Source organism: Arachis hypogaea, chromosome 17, assembly GCF_003086295.3.
Source record: "Arachis hypogaea cultivar Tifrunner chromosome 17, arahy.Tifrunner.gnm2.J5K5, whole genome shotgun sequence".
NCBI classification, from domain to species: domain Eukaryota; kingdom Viridiplantae; phylum Streptophyta; class Magnoliopsida; order Fabales; family Fabaceae; genus Arachis; species Arachis hypogaea.
Window position 1 is genome coordinate 4,587,967 of NC_092052.1, and position 18,674 is coordinate 4,606,640.

Genomic DNA, 18,674 nt, shown 5'->3' on the forward strand with positions numbered 1-18,674 from the left:
TCATTTTTGCAGGAGCGTAAGAAGAGGAGATTTACCAACTAATTCAGATCATAAACAAGTACACAGAGGCATCATGACAGAGAATAAATACTGAAAAATCCGGTCTGATCTTCGAAAGCCAGGTATCGATTCAGAGGAGAGTAAATATTGAAGAGATCACCGGAATGGCATCGTGGGAAGAGCCAGGAAGATACCTAGGATTACCAGCTACATGGGGCAGATCCAAGAACAAGGCGCTAGAGTGGATACAAGAAAAGATTCTAGATAAAATGCAATGATGGAAAGAGAAACTTTTAAATCAAGCCGGAAAGAAGGTTTTGATAAAAGCTGTTATACAGGCGATTCCGGTCTATGCCATGAACATCATCAAATTTCCTAAGTCTTTTCACAGAAAAATTGAATCAGCAATTGCGAGATTCTGGTGGACTAACTACGGCAAGGAAAGAAGCATTCATTGGAAGAGCTGGACAAAAATGACTAGAAGCAAATTGAACAGAGGCTTGGGGTTTAAGGATTTTGAATGCCAAAACACAGCTCTCTTGGCTAAGCAAGCTTGGAGACTCCTAAAGGAGGAAGATGCAATATGGGCTCGGATTCTAAAGACCATTTACTATCCTAATTGCAGCCTATGGGAAGCGGGGAGAGGAAGGAACGCATCATGGATATGGAAGAGTATCTTGGAAGGTAGAGATTTTCTCATAAGGAAGGGAAGGTGGAGTGTAGGAAGTAGAGCAGGAATAGATATTTGGGAAGATAATTGGGTGGTAGGAACAGAAAAGTTGAGCAGAGTCGGAGAAACTCAACATAGAAGAGTGAGCGAGCTAATAAGAGAGGGCGAGGGCTGGAACTTAGAAAAAATTAGGGATATTTTTCATGGTAATGTGCTTGAGCTGATAACCAGAATACCTATCAATTTGATTAACAAGAAGGATCCTTTTTTTTGGCCATATAGGAACGACGGACAGTACTCAGTCAGATCCGGATACCAAGCAGCGAAGGAGGAGAAAGATACAAGGGAAGAGACAATGCTCGGCAAAGCTTCGACAAGCCAGAACTTGAAGGAGATATGGGAGAGGATTTGGAGGTTACCGGTTCCGAAAAAGGTTAGAATGTTTTTATGGAAAGTGGTGCATGAAATTTTGCCAGTGAACGCGAAATTACATCAGCGTAAAAGTGCTCCTACACCAATGTGCAGCATATGCCAAGAACAAGAGGAAACTATTGAATATATGCTACTATTATGCCCGTGGACTAGAGCGGTGTGGTTTGGATCTAGTCTTCAAATCGTGCCTACGGCTTTTAATGTGGGATCTTTTGAAAAATGGTTAATGAGTACAATTGACAAAATCAAGAGTGTGGCAGGAAATGAACAGGACAAAGTTTTGTGCAATCTAAGATGTGTTTGTTGGTGCATTTGGAAAGCAAGGAATCAGCACATATTCCAGCAGAAAAGACTCAATCCACAACAGACAATAATTCATTCAGAACAGATTGCAGCAGAACACATTATTGCAACAAAAGGACTTAAACAGAGATAACAAAGCTATAGCAGGCAGGAATGGAGATAGTAAAAGAATTATCTGGAGGCCTCCTCTTCGCAACAAAGTGAAAGTGAACATAGACGCGGCCTTTCACAGGGAAATAGGAATCGCAGCATCAGCAGCAGTAATCAGGGACTGGCAAGGAAAAATCATTACAGGAATAACATCAAAATTCAAGGCAATATCAGTTTTAGCAGTTGAAGCACAAGCATATAGAGAAGCTATTATTCTCACAAAAAATCTCCAGATAAGGAACTGTATAATCGAATTAGATTGTTTACCCCTGGTTCAAGCGATCAAGGCAAGAATGCCCTTAGCTGAACCAGACGCAATCATCAGGGACATTCTGCTAATGCTGGAAGAGGCACCGGATGTGGGAGCTACTTGGACTCCACGCGAAGGTAACATCTTAGCTCACCAACTGGCAGTGATGGCAGCAAGAAATCAGCTACAAAGGCAGTGGCTAGTATCTCTGCCTGTACAGGTCAGGAACATAATCAAAAAAGAAGCACGATTTGCTAATCTTCAGAACAATCATCGCAATCAAACTCAAGACAACCAAGTTTCAGTTTCAACTAACCTTCAAGAAGGTCAAAGTGATGAAGGATTACCGGGGCGGGTGGAAGCGGAAACCTGGAACAACCACATGCATCTCAGGGCAAACGGCGGCTTCAACCCACGACTTCGCATAGGCCGATGAAGGACTCCAGCAGGGACACTAGCAACATAAGGAAGATGCTTAGTGGAGGGGACGAGGCCAGATTTCTATCAGGGTAGAACCTCGCTCGGCATAGGGGCTGCAGCGGAGACACCACGAATGTGAGATCAACATCTGTAGGAAGAATCCAACGACACCACTGGGAGATACAACGAGGGAAGGACTCCGCGCCGGCTAACCACAGAACGCCAACAGCGAATGAGATGCGAACTGGAGCTGGTGACTCCGCCCAGGAGGAACCATTACAGGATCAGCGCCATGCATGAAGGTTCCGAGCTCCACACAGAGATCCGATGACAATGGCGGAGCGAAGACGACTCAATCTCGAGGAAGAAGATTGTCTCTGTAGGTTAGAGTCTGGCAGTGAGGGTGGAGAGCTGGGCGAATTCAGTTTCTGGGTTTAGGGTTCTGGGCCTGGGCGGGTTCGGGTTCTGGGTTGTGGGCTGGGTCAGTCTTCTGGCCCATGGCCAAGTCCAAAAAAAAAAAAAGAACTTCCGCCTAAATGTCCAAAAACAAGAACTTTGCCAATATGTAATGGAAGCCACTCACATAAAGATGTTTAAAACGTCTTTTTTTAAAGACGTTTTTTAAAAATTAAATTTTAACTTATATAATCAATCAAACTGTGTTATTTTTGTCAAAATTAGACTAAATAAATTGGTTTGACCAAAAATCTGGTGGTAAACTAAATCTTGAATCGATCTAAATTAATATTTTTTTTATAAAAAATAACTATAATATTTTTATTATAAAAAATGACTAAAATATTCTTATTATATATTAATTTTGATAATTTTAAATTCTAATCCTATGATGACATAGAGAGAGGAGAAGGGTTATGATTTAAAATTTTTTTAAATATATATATTAAGTCATTATCTATAACAGGGGTATTGTAGTTATTTTTATAAAAAATATTAATTTAGATTGATTGAAGATTTAGTTTATTGATTTTTCGATTAAACTGATTTGTTTGGTCTAATTTTAACAAAAATAACACAATTTGATCGATTATATAGATTGAATTTTAATTATTAAAAGACATCTTTAAAAAAAAGACGTTTTAAGTAATTTTATGTGAGTGACTCTCATATATAATATAACTTTCAACAGGCAACTGAGACCTGGGTCTGATGGCAATTTTGTTTGTTTCATATAGGGTTGCACTGGGTTCAAATTCTCTTTGAAAGAATATAGAATCATGTTAATAGTGTGTACCTATATAGCGTGTGTAAGTGTTTAAAGAAATATAAAACTACGCTAATAGTGTGTACCTATGTAATGTGTGTGAGTGTATAGTACATGTATAAAATCAAACGTTCTAGCAATTGTGATTTATTCTATACAAGTTGTTTTTCTATTAAATGCTCTTGTTATTATTTATATTTTTACCGCATCCTATAGCATAAATTAAATCAGCAATACAATTAAATTGTATCAATCTAAATAATAGTTGAAAAAGCAAATTGAATACTTGATAATTTTTCGTAAGAACAATACTCTGCCATTATTTTTATTACTTGAAATGGTTAGTGCACTTGATATTTAGTGTCACATTCAGAGTAGGGTTTACAAATTATTATGCAAACTCTATCTACGTAGCTTATTGGATTTTACTTCAAGATAAAAAATAAATTAGGATTTTATCATAGTAAAACTCATTGTGTAGCATGTATGTTGCTATTTGAGTTTGTGTCATATCATAATTTGTGTGAATTGAACTCATTGATATGAGGACTTGTCAAACATGTAATAATACTATTATCTTTGGGTTTTGGTTAAACATTTCGTAAACTAGTGTTTTGATTGCTTAATGAAATTGTCAAAAGTTTTTTATTTATTATTATGTGCAAAATTTGTCTCCAAGAGAAAAATAAAGTTGATAACAAGAATAAATTAATCAAAAACTTTATAAAAAGAATGTAGAAGATTTTTATGGACGAGTAAATATTTTAATTTTTAAAACATTTCTTGAACAAAAACTTTATAAAAAGCGTCAAAACATTTTAAATAAGTAAAAGCATTAACGAGTATTATAAATACACTTGTTATTATCAAAACGTTTATATAATTTATTTCCAAAATATCAAAAGTAGATCTAAAAATATTATAACTAAAGATACAAGGCATCAATGCATGTTATTCTGAGTAAAAATGTAAGATAGTGACAAATGCGCTGGAAAGAAACCATTGTTGATTTTTTGTGTGCGTGAAATATAGTTTTGGTCGTCAACGTTTAAGGTTAATTCTATTTTAATTTATAACGATTATATTAATGTTATCTCATCGTCAAATTCTTCACTAATAATTAACGGAATTGATATACTATTAATAATATTTTTATTAAAATTATGTTTGCTCAAATTAAAAGAAGTGAATAAGAAAATGGAGTTTGAGTTTGTTAAGAAGGTGAAGGTGGGAGAGAAAAATTGAGCAAACACTTTAACAAAAATATTAGTACATCAATTTCGTTAAGTGTTAGTGAAGGATTTGACGATTAGATAATATTGATGCCATTTTAAAAATTTTGCGATAAAATTATGACGATTATATTTAATTTATCTAATTTATTTGTGTTAAAGATTATTCTTGTAAATTATTGCTGAATTGATCTTAAATTTTTTAAAAGATTAGTCATCAAAAATATATTTAATGTAAATCGAAAACTTTTAAAATAATATTGAATTAAAATAAAATTTAAAAAATATTTTTTTAAATTTTAACAAATTTTAAGAATAAAAAATTTATTTTACTCTGTGAAATAAAGTGTGTTGTGTAATCTGATTTTAAAAAAATTATGGAGTTTAAAGCATTGAAACTTAAAAGTGAAATGATCCAAGTGTTGTGTTGTTGTATGCATATGGTGTGGCATGGGATGCATGGATTCCAAGGGTTGTTTGCATAAGTGTTTATAAAAAATATTAGGAAAAGTCTAAGCCCAGCAATTTTTTTAAATTCTCATGTAACCAGCAAGAAAAAGTGAATCATTGGATGAAATCTCACAACAATTTCACACCATTAAAATTATTATTGATGGCTATTTGATGGCTACAAATCACAAAAGTTACTGTCCCCTAACACTCCTCAAAATATTATGTCTTGCGCGTAAGTGTGCACTGTATACAAGAAATTAAAAGAATAAATTTTCTCTTCTTTTCAAATCATAACCGTGGTATTGTGGGAGTGATATGCATGTGTCATTGTTTTATTTATTTATTTATCTTTTTTTGCAGTGTTAGCTTAGTTTTTTTGGTTATCTTTTCTTTGGGGCCTTGATGTTTTGGATTTTTAATATTTGATTCCAGCTTAGCTTTCATTTTTTGGGGTGTCCTTTATGTTTTTTCTTTTTTTATTTAATTTTGCTTTGTTTTGAAAAAACACAATTAAAAGTATAGAAGTATAGAAACTTTTGTATTCTGTGTGAGTATGGTGAGTATGTATAGTATAAGACCAAAAAAAGTAAGTATTCTTTTCTTTATAAAATTGTCTTTGTTTATTATTCATATAAATAATATTATCTTTATTGTTTAAATTAAAAAATACAAGTATTATTTAAATAATTATAATAATTTACAGAATATATTTGTAACCATTTTAAATGAACATATTAGGGGTGCAGTTGAATTAAATTTTTATATTTTTGTATAATTAGACTCTTGAATTTAAGACGTCTTTAATTCAAAATATTAATTTTCACCGACTAATGATTTTATCCGAGTTTTTCATAATGAAATTGATGACGATGACAATTTTATTGTCTTTAATTTTATCTTACATTTTCGTTAGTCCACTTCAAGCACCTTGTGAATTGTGACAGTAGCGACTATATAATTTTGGTGAGCAAGACAATTCTGTTAATTTAGAAGCCCTAGCAGAGAAAGAGTACATATGAGAGAAGGAGAGAACGGAAACGAGTGTTTGAGGGCGAAACACAGTGAGAATGGCGACCATGGCGTCGGAAGAGATAAAGGGGAGAGTATGGGTGGGGGTGCATCCGGTGTCAAGGAGGATTTTTCACGAGAGGGTTTTTCAAATCCTACAAAGATCTCCTTTAGAGATAAAGTTATTGGTCCAGAGAAATCGAAGGCGTTTGTACTTGCAGGATCTCTATCTGGGGATAGTATAGCCACGGTGGTGGGCAAGCAGGGTGACTCCCAACCTCCATGTGTAAACTTCACTGAAGAAGCCAAGCTTTGTTTGGCAGAGCCTTATCGAGAAGTTTTAGTGATCAAGGTTCTCGATAAAAATTATAGTTACACAGCTCTTTCACACAAGTTTCGGATGGTTTGGCAAAGATGGCTTTGATCTGCTTGATGTGGGGTTTGGGTACTTCATGGTAAAATTCGATGCATGTGAAGATCGTGAGAAGGTCATGCTTGGTGGCCCGTGGTTGATTGAGGGGCACTGCGTTGCTGTAAAACCGTGGGATATAGAATTTCGGCCATGTGAGCAATCCTTCGGGTCTACGCTTGTATGGGTTCGGATTTCGGGGTTCCCAATATGGTGCTATCAGGAACAGAGACCATGATGCGTATTGCTTCTGCAATAGGAGTTCCCATCAAAGTGGACTTAGCCACTAAGTTGGCAGAGAGAGGACGATATGCCCGAGTATGTGTTCAAATAAATTTAGGACTGCCAGTGATCAAGCATATCATTGTGGAAGGCGTAACTCATGTAGTAGAGTATGAAAGTTTAAATTTAATTTGTAACTCCTGTGCACGTTATGGTCACGATATGGCACAGTGCTTGGGTAGAGACTCTAAGGAAGAAAAGAGTGCTGATTCCGATGCCACCAAGCCACGGGACGGTACAAAGGCAATGCCACATCCTGAGACCAAAATTCACAATTCAAATGAAGTAGAACCTAATGTGGTAGGTGGCGTTACTGGCGAGAATCCTGCATCGAATTTGCAAGAGGATTTGGAGGCTAATAATTTGGAAGGAAATAATGTTGAAGAGGCTTGCATGCATGATGAACCAGGCTGGGAGAAAGTTGTGAGGAAAGGTAAAACCAAGCTGGGTCAGAAGCAATCTAACAAGGTCCAAAGAGGCATTCAATCCAGAACCGATTCGGGTAGAGTAATCAGGCCCACCATTCACTTCTCTCACACGAATGGATCCAGCTCCTATCGCGCTAGGGTCGGGTCACGAGTCAAGGTCGGACACAGCGCTTCCCGTGCTGGTAAGACGTCATCTTCTCAACCCGACACACCCCAGTGCCTTGCAGGTCCTCTCTCCGGAAACGACCAAGGCTGGGGTCCCTACAGAGCTCGCCAGTTGAGAAGAATGGAGACACGGTGGTGGAAGCATCGTCATGTCTTCCTGCAACCGTGAAGGAGGGTGTTACCGTGGCGGTTCATTGGAGAAGAAAGGCGCATTGCCGGCTGTTACTGCGTCGGTAGGCGGGATTAAGGAGATATTCCATGGAGATCCGGCAAACCTGAAGGTCACGGGAGTCGCTTCCGCTGGGCAAGCCTCGGTTTGAGGTTGGTGAAGCACTTTGATTTCTTTGTTTTATATTTTTATATTTTATATTATGGATAGTTTAAATATAATAGCTTGGAATTTTAGGGGGTGCTTCTAATAAGTTAGCCCGGGTGAATTGTAAAGAGCTGGTTAGGAAATTTAAACCTGTAATTTTTATTGTGGTTGAAACTCACTCTCCGTTTCAACACTTGAAACTATTTTGGGAATGACTTGGTTATCACCCTATTGGTATAGTGGAGGCGTCAGGACATAAGGGGGGTATCTGGTTCCTTTCTGCAATACAGGGTGTTCACTGCAAATGGGTTGATGCTTTCGATCAGTGTGTTACAGTTGAAGTTCAGGTAAATAATGTGATTTGGAGGTGCAGTGGTATCTATGGTAGTCCTCAATTTAATACCAGAGTTCTGCTATGGGATTATCTTGTTACTCAGTCTTCGTCTTTCTGCGGGCCATGGATTGTTCTTGGTGATTTTAATGAAGTACTATTCTCTCATGAATCTAAGGGTTGCCTCTTCTCGAGTCGTCATGCAGATCGGCTTGCTGCCTCTCTAGGGGATAGTAATCTGTTTGACTTGAAGACTATTGGAAGACAGTTTTCTTGGTACAGAAGGGTTAAAAATGGTGTTGAGGTGGCGAAAAAACTTGACCGGGTTTGTATCAATAGTGGCTGGCTATCTCTATTTCCAGAGGCTTACGCAGAAATTTTAAATAGGCTTCAGTCTGATCATTGTCCTATCCTAGTACGCTATACAGGTCGTCCCCAACCGAAAAAGAATAGACCTTTTCGGTTTATTGCAGCTTGGGCAACTCATCCGGGGTATAGAGATATTGTGAACCAATCATGGTAGGCTGGCTACAGAGAGATGCATGGCAAGCTTTCAGAAGTGCAAAAGAACTCTTTGGAGTTTAATTCTAAAGTGTTCGGCAATATTTTTGTTAGGAAATACAAATTGGAGAGACAGATTAATTTTCTTCAGAAACGACTTGAAGTAATGGAAGATTTGTCTATGCAGCAAAAAGAAAAACAGCTGATTGAGGAATTTAATAACACGCTTGTGCAGAAGGAACTTCTATGGTTTCAAAAATCCAGAGAGCAGTGGGTAAAATTTGGGGATAGAAATACCAAGTTCTTTCATGTCCAGACTCTTGTGCGGAGAAAGCATAATAAGATTCATGGTCTCTTTCTTCAAGATGGGGTGTGGGAAACGGACCCGGATGTCCTTAGAAGGGAAGCTGAATCCTTCTATAAACGCCTATTCTGCCAGTCGGAGGATGTAGACTTAGGTTGTCTTGGTGATGTGCCACTGCCTTCCCTGAATGATGAAGCCTGTTGTAGCCTAACAGCGCCAGTTACTCTGGAAGAAGTTAAGTCGGCTGTTTTCAGTATGCATTCTTTTAAGGCGCCGGGCCCTGATGGGTTTCAGGCTTTCTTCTTTAAAGAATACTGGAAGATTGTTGGTTTTGATGTTTGGACTATGGTTCGTCATGCGTTCTCTGGTTTGGATATGGATCCAAGGATGATGGAAACTCTTGTGGTTCTTATTCCGAAGGTAGAAAACCCGGTTTTCATGAAGGATTTCTGACCAATTAGTCTCTGTAATGTGGTTTACAAAGTTATAACAAAGGTCCTGGTCAATAGACTTCGTCCCCATCTCAAAGAGATTATTGGACCCCTTCAAGGAGGGTTTATCCCAGGGAGAGGAACCCCAGACAACATCATTGTAGCACAAGAGGTTCTCCATTTCATGAAGAAGACAAATTCAAAGAAAGGCACCCTGGCCTTTAAGATTGATTTGGAGAAAGCGTACGATAGAGTGGATTGGGAATTTCTGAAACAAACCCTGGTGAGTTTTGGCTTTCCTCCTCCGACAGTCAATCTGATTATGCGTTGTGTCACTGCTTCCTCACTGTCTATCCTCTGGAATGTGGATAGATTAAATAGCTTTACTCTGAGCAAGGGTCTTAGGCAAGGAGATCCTATATCACCGTATCTGTTTGTGTTGTGTATGGAGAGATTGTCATGTTCTATTAATTAGCAAGTTGATAAGGGCTTGTGGAAGCCGGTTGCAGTTTCTAGAGGGGGTCCAAGAATTTCTCATTTGATGTTTGCCGATGATTTGCTTCTTTTCTGTAAAGCTGGAAAACAGCAAGTTCAAACTGTAATGGTAGCTTTGGAAAATTTCTGCAGAGCCTATGGGATGAAGGTTAATGTGGAAAAATCTAAAGCGCTATGCTCCAGGAATGTTTCAGCGACAAGAAAAGAGATTTTCACTGGAGTCTCCTCCATCAAATTCGTCCAGAACTTGGGCAAGTATTTAGGGGTGAACCTTAATCACTCTCGGGTGACACGCGCAATTTTCAACGATGTTTTGGACAAGATTCGGGGAAGGCTAGCCAGCTGGAAAATGGAGATTGCTTAATAAGGCAGGCAGACTCTGTTTGCTCAACTCGGTAGTGACTGCGATTCCTACTTATCGCATGCAAGTATCTCTCTTCCCTAAAGGGGTAATTAATAAGATAGAATCCATGATGCGAAACTTTCTATGGAAGGGTCAAGCTGATGGTAGAGGCCTGAATCTAGTTAACTGAAAAGTGTTGGTCACTCCTAAGAAGTTTGGAGGTCTGGGAATTAGAAATCCTTTTTGTGCCAATATTGCTCTTCTTGGAAAACTAGTTTGGCAACTTTTTCACCATCCCGACAAGCTATGGGTTCAACTGTTGACGGAGAAATACCATTCTTCTAAGGATGATTGTTTTAGTCGGTCTTGAGGAAGGGGATCTTATGTTTGGAAGAGTATATGTCGAGCTTGGGATATCCTGAAGGAAAGTTTTAGTTGGTGCATTGGGGATTTGGAACAGAACTTTTGGTTTTCTAAATGGAGAAGAGAGGGGCGACTGTGTCAGGAGATGGATTATGTTTACATTTCTGATTCGGATCTCAGGATCTTGGACCTTTGTTCATCTGGACACTAGAACCTTGAGAATATCTATTCTCCTCTGAATCAGTCTCTGCAGAGCAATATTAACTCTTACAACCCAGATGTTCAAGCTGGTTCAGAGGTCGGTTGGTGTTGGACTGGTGCGGCCTCAAAGGTTTATGATGCTCATAGTGGTTATTTGTGGCTCAGTAAGAAGATGTTTAGTTGGGAGGATAGGGGTAATTGGCTTTGGCTTTGGCATCAATATATTCCGAAAAAACACAAATTTTTGGCCTGGCTATGTCTTCGCGAGGCTCTTCCTACTGCTGCATTTCGTTTTAGGAGGGGCATTTCGCACACGGATAGCTGTCCACGATGTTTCTCAGGTCAGGAATCGGTTTTACATTGTATTCGGGATTGTCCAAAAGCCCAACTTGTTTGGCAAGCTTTAGGGATCTCCGATCAACCAGTGGATTTGATGAGTTGGTTCTTACATAATAGCAAACAGCGCCCCTTTAGATTCTTTTCTGGTCTCTGGTGGATTTGGTGTTCGAGAAATAACGAGATCTTTCATCCTCACGAGCATTGGACCACAGACAAGGTGATTGGTATGGCTTTGTCCTTAGAAAAGGAGCTCCGAAATATTTTTGAGTTGCACCGACTATCTATCCCCTCAACCATTAGTGGCTCTTGGATTCCCCCCTCAGTGGGTACCTTTAAGATTAATTGTGATGCTAGCTATCTTGGCAATGGTGCTCGAGTTGGTTTTGCTTGTGTTAGCAGAGATTGGAAGGGAAGGTGGCAACGAGGCTGTCTGGGAACAATTGAGAGTCGTAGTATTTTACAAGGAGAATTGTTTGCTATTTGGAGAGGCTTTCTTTTAGCATGGGACTCGGGACAAAGAGACATTATATGTGAGATAGACTGTGTGGAGGCTTTTACTATTGTCAATAATTTATAAGATTGCTCTGGGTTTATTGATCCTTTGGTGTTAAAAATCCGAGATATCATGTCTTGGAAATGGCGTGCTGATCTTCGGTTGATCTTGAGAGATGCAAATACAGTAGCAGACATCATGGCAAAGACTGCAATGAGGACTATTTCTCTCCAAGTGGAGCTTCCATTGCATTGAAAGGAGTTTGAGAGTAGTATTCAGCGGGACTGTCTTTCTTAAGCAGTTTCTTGTTTTTTTTTTCTTTCTTAGTTTTTGTTTATTTTCTTTTAAGTCACCAAAAAAAATTTTGGCAACACTTAGAAAGATGTTAGTAAAATTAAATGTTAAACTTTTTAAATTTTTTATATTCAAATTTATTTTTAAATATTAAAAATTATTACTTTTATTTTAGATAAAATTATATACTTACTACTGTAGTCTATGTATAAATTTATAAACAACTATGTTATGTGTGTATACCAAAATTAACTATCAAAATTAGCTACAAGTATAAAATACATATTAGAATATAAATATATTTTAAAAATAAATTAAACTACATATGTATTTATATACAAATATATTGATAACTGATTTTAGTGTACAAATAACATTTTTAATTTGTAAGAGAGGCCACAAAATTACTGCCAATTAAACTGTGGTTATGTTTTTACCGTAATAAAAACTAATAATTATTTTTATGTAAAATTAATAATTAATAAATACTAAATAATAATTTAATCAAATTTATTAATAATCCTTAAATAATAATTTAATCAAATATACTAAATTATTTAATAATTCTTAGGCATGAGTTATAGCCTTTTTTGAAACCACCGCCATCTATAGGTTTTGCTGCAGTTCAGTGATAGTTACAATTAATCCTTGCAAGTCGCAACAACCACGTTTATGGAATTATATATATTCACATGTCTTTGTGACTTTGTCCATACACTAGTGTAAGGTATAACACCCGCCTATAAATACATGCTAACAAAACTTCTTAGCTCAAATTCATCGAATAATACTTCTATTAGTAATCCTAATATTGATACTTTTATTATTATATTATTATATTTTTCTAGACTATAACAAAATAATAATGGGTGGTAATAATGGAAGAGAAGAACTAGCGTTGAGGGTGAGTGTGACCAAGGAAGAGGTTGTTGCGGCGGTTTTGCCAATTCAAGACCATCGGTTACCGTTCTCAAACCTTGACCTCCTTCTTCCACCCGTTGACGTTGGTGTCTTCTTTTGCTACAACACAACACCACTCAGCTTTGGATCAATGGTGGAGTCCCTTAAGAATGCATTGGCTCAGGTTTTGGTTTCCTATTATGTATTTGCTGGTGAGGTGGTGCAAAACTCCATGGGTGAACCTGAGATTCTTTGCAATAACCGTGGGGTTGATTTTGTTGAGGCTGAGGCTGATGTTCACCTTCATCATCTTAACTTGTACAACCCTGATGAATCCATTGAAGGAAAGCTTGTTCCAAAGAAGAAGCATGGCGTCCTTGCTGTTCAGGTATATATAGTACCAATAAGAACAATTTCAAATATACTAAATATATCAGCATTCTAGATACATCAATGTTCTAATAATTTTAATTATAATATATATATATATATATATATAATATATTGATTAAAATCAACCATTAAAATTATTAGAATACCGATATTTTAAGTATATTTGAAAACTTTTTTATAATATATTATAGTGTATCATACTTTTCTTTTAAGTGTTCATATGCTCTTTTAAAAATCTTAAATCATGAATGCTAGTCTTTTTTTTTATCAGATATACATAACAAGTCATGTTACATAAATATTATAAATTAATTATCAACTATGAAGTAAGAATTTTTTTTTTTTATTTATAGTATTCGTATGTCGGACACATTTTGGATACGATATTTGTCTGATATGTGTGTTTTCTATGTCCAAATTGTGTGTTGATAAAAAATAAAAAATTATTTTTCAAACACGTTTAGACACACCTAAATATCATTATGTGTCAATGTGTCCAACCTTATTTTTAACATATATTAAGTTTAGAAATAGCATATATTATTAATTATTAAAACAAAAAATATTTTAAATATTTTATATAATAAAAAATATATTAAAAATAATTAAAATTTTAATTTATATTTTTAATATCAATATACTAAAATATCATTATAATTTATCTAAAAAAATACTTTATATATTATATATATCGTGTTTCCATGTCTTATAACAATTTTAAATTCACGTGTCTGCATGCATCATAAGTTACCAACAGATCATCTGTATAAAATATATTGAATAGTTTTATATTTATAGTTATAAACTACTTATAATCAATTTTCATAAAAAAATATAATTAAATTAAAATATTTATAACTAAAATGGAAATAAGAGTACAAACTACAAAATGTGTGGTGTAGATAATTTTTTTTATTTATAGAAAATCGATTATTTTAAGATGAAAATTTGTACCATATAAAATTAATAATTGATAATTTTTAATTAATGAAAATAAATTAAATCAGCTAACAATTCTCAGTTATAAATTTATAATCACCTTCATAATAAAAATATATATTAAGGGAGAAGAGAGTTGCTTAGTTAGTTCAGTTAGTTCTAATGCTGACAGCAACTATACATTATAAAGATTGATTATACACAGCTTGAGTTTCATCAAAGTGTAATGTATTCATCTTGGCTGAGGGACAAATTTTACTATTTCTCTTTTATAACTCTTTTATGCCCTCTCATTTTCCTGCAAGTGAAATATTAGGGATTAAAGTCATCTTTTTAGATTCTCTGTCTTTTTATTATTTTTCTTTATTTTTATCTTCAATAAACCCTTTATATTCCTTTTGATTATGAAATAAATACCTTTTGACTTTAAAAAAAATAATGGACAAATTTCACACATATACTATAAAGAAAAAGTAGAATTGGTGATCACCATTGAACATGTGAGTTTTTGCTTTATTTAACCATAAAAAATATATAAAGAATTTTGTAATAATGGTTGAATTGTTCCATTTGATCTCAAGATTATATATTTAAATGATAAAAATAGTTATTGATATAATTATCGGGTTAGATTTTGTATATTATATTCTTTAAATGCGACTCTTTTTTAAATTTGACATGAAGGTAAAACACCAGACTATCTTTTATATCTTATAAAAATATTTGACAATAAAAATATTAAAAACATTTTCATACCTTTGCAACCATCAATTGGCATATAATTATATAGGAGTCATTTAGATAAACACATTAAAAAGAACTTTTTTTAAAGATGTTTTTTAGTAATTAAAATTCAATACATATAACTGATTAAATCGTATTAATTTTATCAAAATTAGGACAAAAAATCAATAAACTAAATCTTAAACCAGTCTAAATTAATATTTTTTTTATAGAAAATGATTACAATACCCTTATTATAAAAAATGACAAAATACTCATATATATATATATATATATATATATTAATTTTGAGAACAATAAATTTTAACCCTTCTCTTCTCTCTAAGTTGTCGTGAAGTTAAGATTTAGGGTTATATATATATATATATATATATATATATATATATATATGAGTATTTTAGTCATTTTCTATAATAAGGTATTGTAATATTTTTTTATTAAAAAAATATTAATTTATATCAGTTTAAAATTTAGTTCATCAATTTTTTGGTCAAATCAATTTATCTGATCTAATTATGACAAAAATAATACGTTTTAATCGATTATATATATTAAATTTTAATTATTAAAACATATCTTTAAAAAAAACGGCTTAGTGGCTCCCAATTATATAATCAATAGAATTTAGTATCTAATCAACTGTGCAGGTGACATCTTTAAAATGTGGCGGGATAATAGTGGCATGCACCTTCGATCATCGCATAGCAGACGCACACTCAGCAAACATGTTCCTAGTCTCATGGGCCGAGATAGCCCGCCCCATGAAGCCCACCACCGCAGCACAGCCGTGTTTTCGTCACTCCCTCCTCATCCCTCGACGCCCTCTTTGCATCCACCCTTCCCTGGACGCCATGTATGTTTCCCTTCCACCTCCATCTCAACTCGAACCCAATCATTTCAACTCACTCATAAGCCGGATATATTACACCACGGCTGATCAACTCAGCCACATGCAATCACTTGCAAGCTCATCGGATCCTATCAAGAACCGCACAAAGCTTGAATCTTTCACCGCGTTCTTGTGGAAGATGGTTGCCATGGCTACATCCTCCTCCTCTAGCGAGAAAAGGCTTGTTGCCAAGATGGGTGTGGTGGTTGATGGAAGGAAGAGGCTCAAAGAAGCTACGATGGATGATTATTTTGGTAATGTGCTTTCTATCCCTTTTGGCGGGAAAGCGGTGGAGGAGTTGGTGGAGAAGCCGTTGAGTTGGGTGGCAGAAGAGGTTCACAAGTTTCTGGAAACGGCATTGACGGAAGAACACTTCCTAGGGCTGATTGACTGGGTGGAAGAGCACCGTCCTTCACCAGCGTTGGCGAGAATTTATTGTGGGAACACAATTGATGTGGGACCCGCTGTTGTGGTGTCTTGTGGTCAAAGATTTCCAGAGTCAAAAGTTGACTTTGGTTGGGGAAAACCCGTGTTTGGATCATACCATTTTCATTGGGGTGGTGATGCTGGATATGTGATGCCAATGCCAAGTCCTAAGAAAAATGGTGATTGGGTGGTGTACATGCACCTTCTCAAACCCCACATACATTTCATTGAGTCTATGGCAAATCATGTCTTTAAGCCCTTCACTTGGGACTACCTCAACAATTAACATTACTTCAGGACAAAGTGTTAAGAGTCAGTAAATTTGTATGATTTATAGTTATTAATTAATTATTATTAATATTTTTAATGATATAAGATTATATTTTATGATGTAAGATTAATTATTTTTTTTTACTCGTTCCTAAACAGCTAAACTTTTTTTGTATTACTTAATGTTGGAAATAAATAGTATGACACAATCCAATCAATCACGTGTCAAATAATTTGTTATTATTATTATATTAAAATGTTAATATAATAAGGTCCTTGATTAAATTTAGAGATTTGTCATTGTGATAGTGATCATAATATTGAGAGATAAATCTTTTATAATTTAATCTAAATTGTTCTTGGTTATAGGATTATTAAAAAAGACATTAATAATCCGGAAAGATCAATATATATATAATGGTCTTCATTGGATGAAGATTAATAGATCTCATTTATTAAATTATATATATAGATGGTGCATATAGAGATATGACCATTGAACTGACTCATTCTGAGAATTCCTAATGGTTATAATTACCGTATATTTGTCAATAGGATATTCTCAAGATGAACATAGTAATAGAGTTTTCTTTGACCTGCGACTGTCATAGTAATTAACAATGTATTTATTATACTTTGATTCCGGACACCTAATACCCTAGGGTGCTAGTTGAATGGATATTGGGTATGATTTAAATACTTGTAGAATTAATGATTAGTCAATAAGGAATCCGTCAACTCTCCGTAAAGAGTTTGAGCTCTATGATTATAATGACTGAGATGAATAAAACCTTGGGCAAGGGGATTGAATGAATGAAGAAATGAGTTTCTTAAGTCATTTACAGTTCATTATAATAATGGTAACAAGTTAAAGTTTGACAATTAAAACCATACTCTAAGGGTTAACCAAGAGCTGGAAAGATGGAAGGAATTATACTTTGTTCTTCTGAGGTTCTTAGTAAAAATATATTACTTCATACTATCGGGTCGTTGAGGAGTGTTGCTAGACGCCAACCTTGATTAGTAAATTTAGTATGACTAATTTACTACCCGCTTAGTATTGAACCTATGGGGTCACACACTAACGAGTGTTCTAATCTTTGCTATAGAATTATTTAATTATTATTTTGATTTGATCAAATAAATAATTATATTAATTCAAATGGAATATTATTATATTCTTTGCTAGCACCAAGAATATAATAATAATATGATAATTGAGAATATTAAATGAGATTTAAAAATAATTAGTTATTCTATTTCTGAATTTGAATTATAAATTTGGATGAGATCCAAATCGATTATGTTTTAAATTGTTATGATATGATTCATAAAATTTAAAGGATTCAAATTTGGAATTTAAAGATATGATTTAAATTTGAATTGAGATTCAAATTTAAAATCAGTAACAAATCTCATACTATATATATGTATGCCAAGGGTAGAGGAAAACATGAGAAACAGAAGAGAATAACAAGAGTTTTATTCCTTTACCTCTACACACATAAACGTATGTGAGCCTAATTCTTGGAGAAGAATTTTATGGCGTGCAAAGAGTTGCAAGAGGTTTCTCAATTTAGATCAGATGTCCATTGGTCAAAGAGTTGACAGCAAAGGTTGGTTTCGGTGTGGATACGCATAGCGCCTTCGTACCATCGAAGGAGAAAAAAAAAAGGATTTTTACTAGCGTACTTAGGTATTTAGATCTGATCTACTATATATTTATTATTGGAATAAAGTTTAAGCACAAAATAGATCTTTAAGAATTACTTTCTTTTCTTCCGCTGCGTGTTATGAACACATATGGTAATCTTTCGCTTAATTAAATTTGCTTTTGATTCTTATAGTTGGTGATGTATAATAAAAATGTTTTTTATTTATATAAAATTTCGGCATTATTTTTATAGTGAATGTCATAGTGAAATAAAAGGATCAAAGTCACGATTTTATATTTTTTCCCCAAAATAAATTTATAGAAAATCCACGTATCAAAAATTTCTTCAATTAAAGTTGTCAATTTCTTATATATATATATATATATATATATATATATATTAATCTTATATATATTGAAAAGTATTTTTTATTAAACCACTCCTCCTAAAATTAAGTTTAATAAACTAATAAGAAGGAGATATACAAATGATTATAATTAACATGTTTTTTCAAATAAAAAAGAGATATATGAATGATTATATATATTTAACACATTTTTTTACATAACGTTTTTTTTAGAATTGTATGAATTTTGCATAATTTTTTATTTATTTATTAGTCT

General features: G+C 34.5%; 2 protein-coding genes across 2 annotated transcripts; both read left to right on the forward strand.

Moving 5' to 3' along the window:
• The first annotated feature begins 6,732 nt into the window (after positions 1-6,732).
• On the forward strand, positions 6,733-9,329 carry LOC112762638 (uncharacterized). Its single transcript, XM_025808505.1, has 6 exons — positions 6,733-7,486; positions 7,596-7,738; positions 8,031-8,087; positions 8,250-8,590; positions 8,687-8,846; positions 8,907-9,329. Exons 1-6 carry the CDS (start codon positions 6,733-6,735, stop codon positions 9,327-9,329), a joined length of 1,878 nt encoding a protein of 625 aa, XP_025664290.1.
• Positions 9,330-12,620: 3,291 nt separating this feature from the next.
• Positions 12,621-16,521, forward strand: LOC112765598 (coniferyl alcohol acyltransferase-like). Its single transcript, XM_025811491.2, has 2 exons — positions 12,621-13,123; positions 15,459-16,521. The coding sequence occupies exons 1-2, from the start codon at positions 12,701-12,703 to the stop codon at positions 16,410-16,412; spliced, it is 1,377 nt and encodes a 458-aa protein (XP_025667276.1). The 5' UTR covers positions 12,621-12,700; the 3' UTR covers positions 16,413-16,521.
• The last annotated feature ends 2,153 nt before the right edge of the window (positions 16,522-18,674 follow it).

What these genes read in the sequence shown, in the direction of transcription:
- LOC112765598 (XM_025811491.2), top strand. Translation starts at nt 12,701, where the DNA reads ATGGGTGGTAATAATGGAAGAGAAGAACTAGCGTTGAGGGTGAGTGTG. An exon ending in ATGGCGTCCTTGCTGTTCAG is followed by an intron (nt 13,124 to 15,458) that starts GTATATATAGTA and finishes TCAACTGTGCAG; the next exon opens with GTGACATCTTTAAAATGTGG.
- LOC112762638 (XM_025808505.1), top strand. Translation starts at nt 6,733, where the DNA reads ATGGGTTCGGATTTCGGGGTTCCCAATATGGTGCTATCAGGAACAGAG. An exon ending in CTTCCGCTGGGCAAGCCTCG is followed by an intron (nt 7,739 to 8,030) that starts GTTTGAGGTTGG and finishes TCTGCAATACAG; the next exon opens with GGTGTTCACTGCAAATGGGT. An exon ending in GATATTGTGAACCAATCATG is followed by an intron (nt 8,591 to 8,686) that starts GTAGGCTGGCTA and finishes TATTTTTGTTAG; the next exon opens with GAAATACAAATTGGAGAGAC.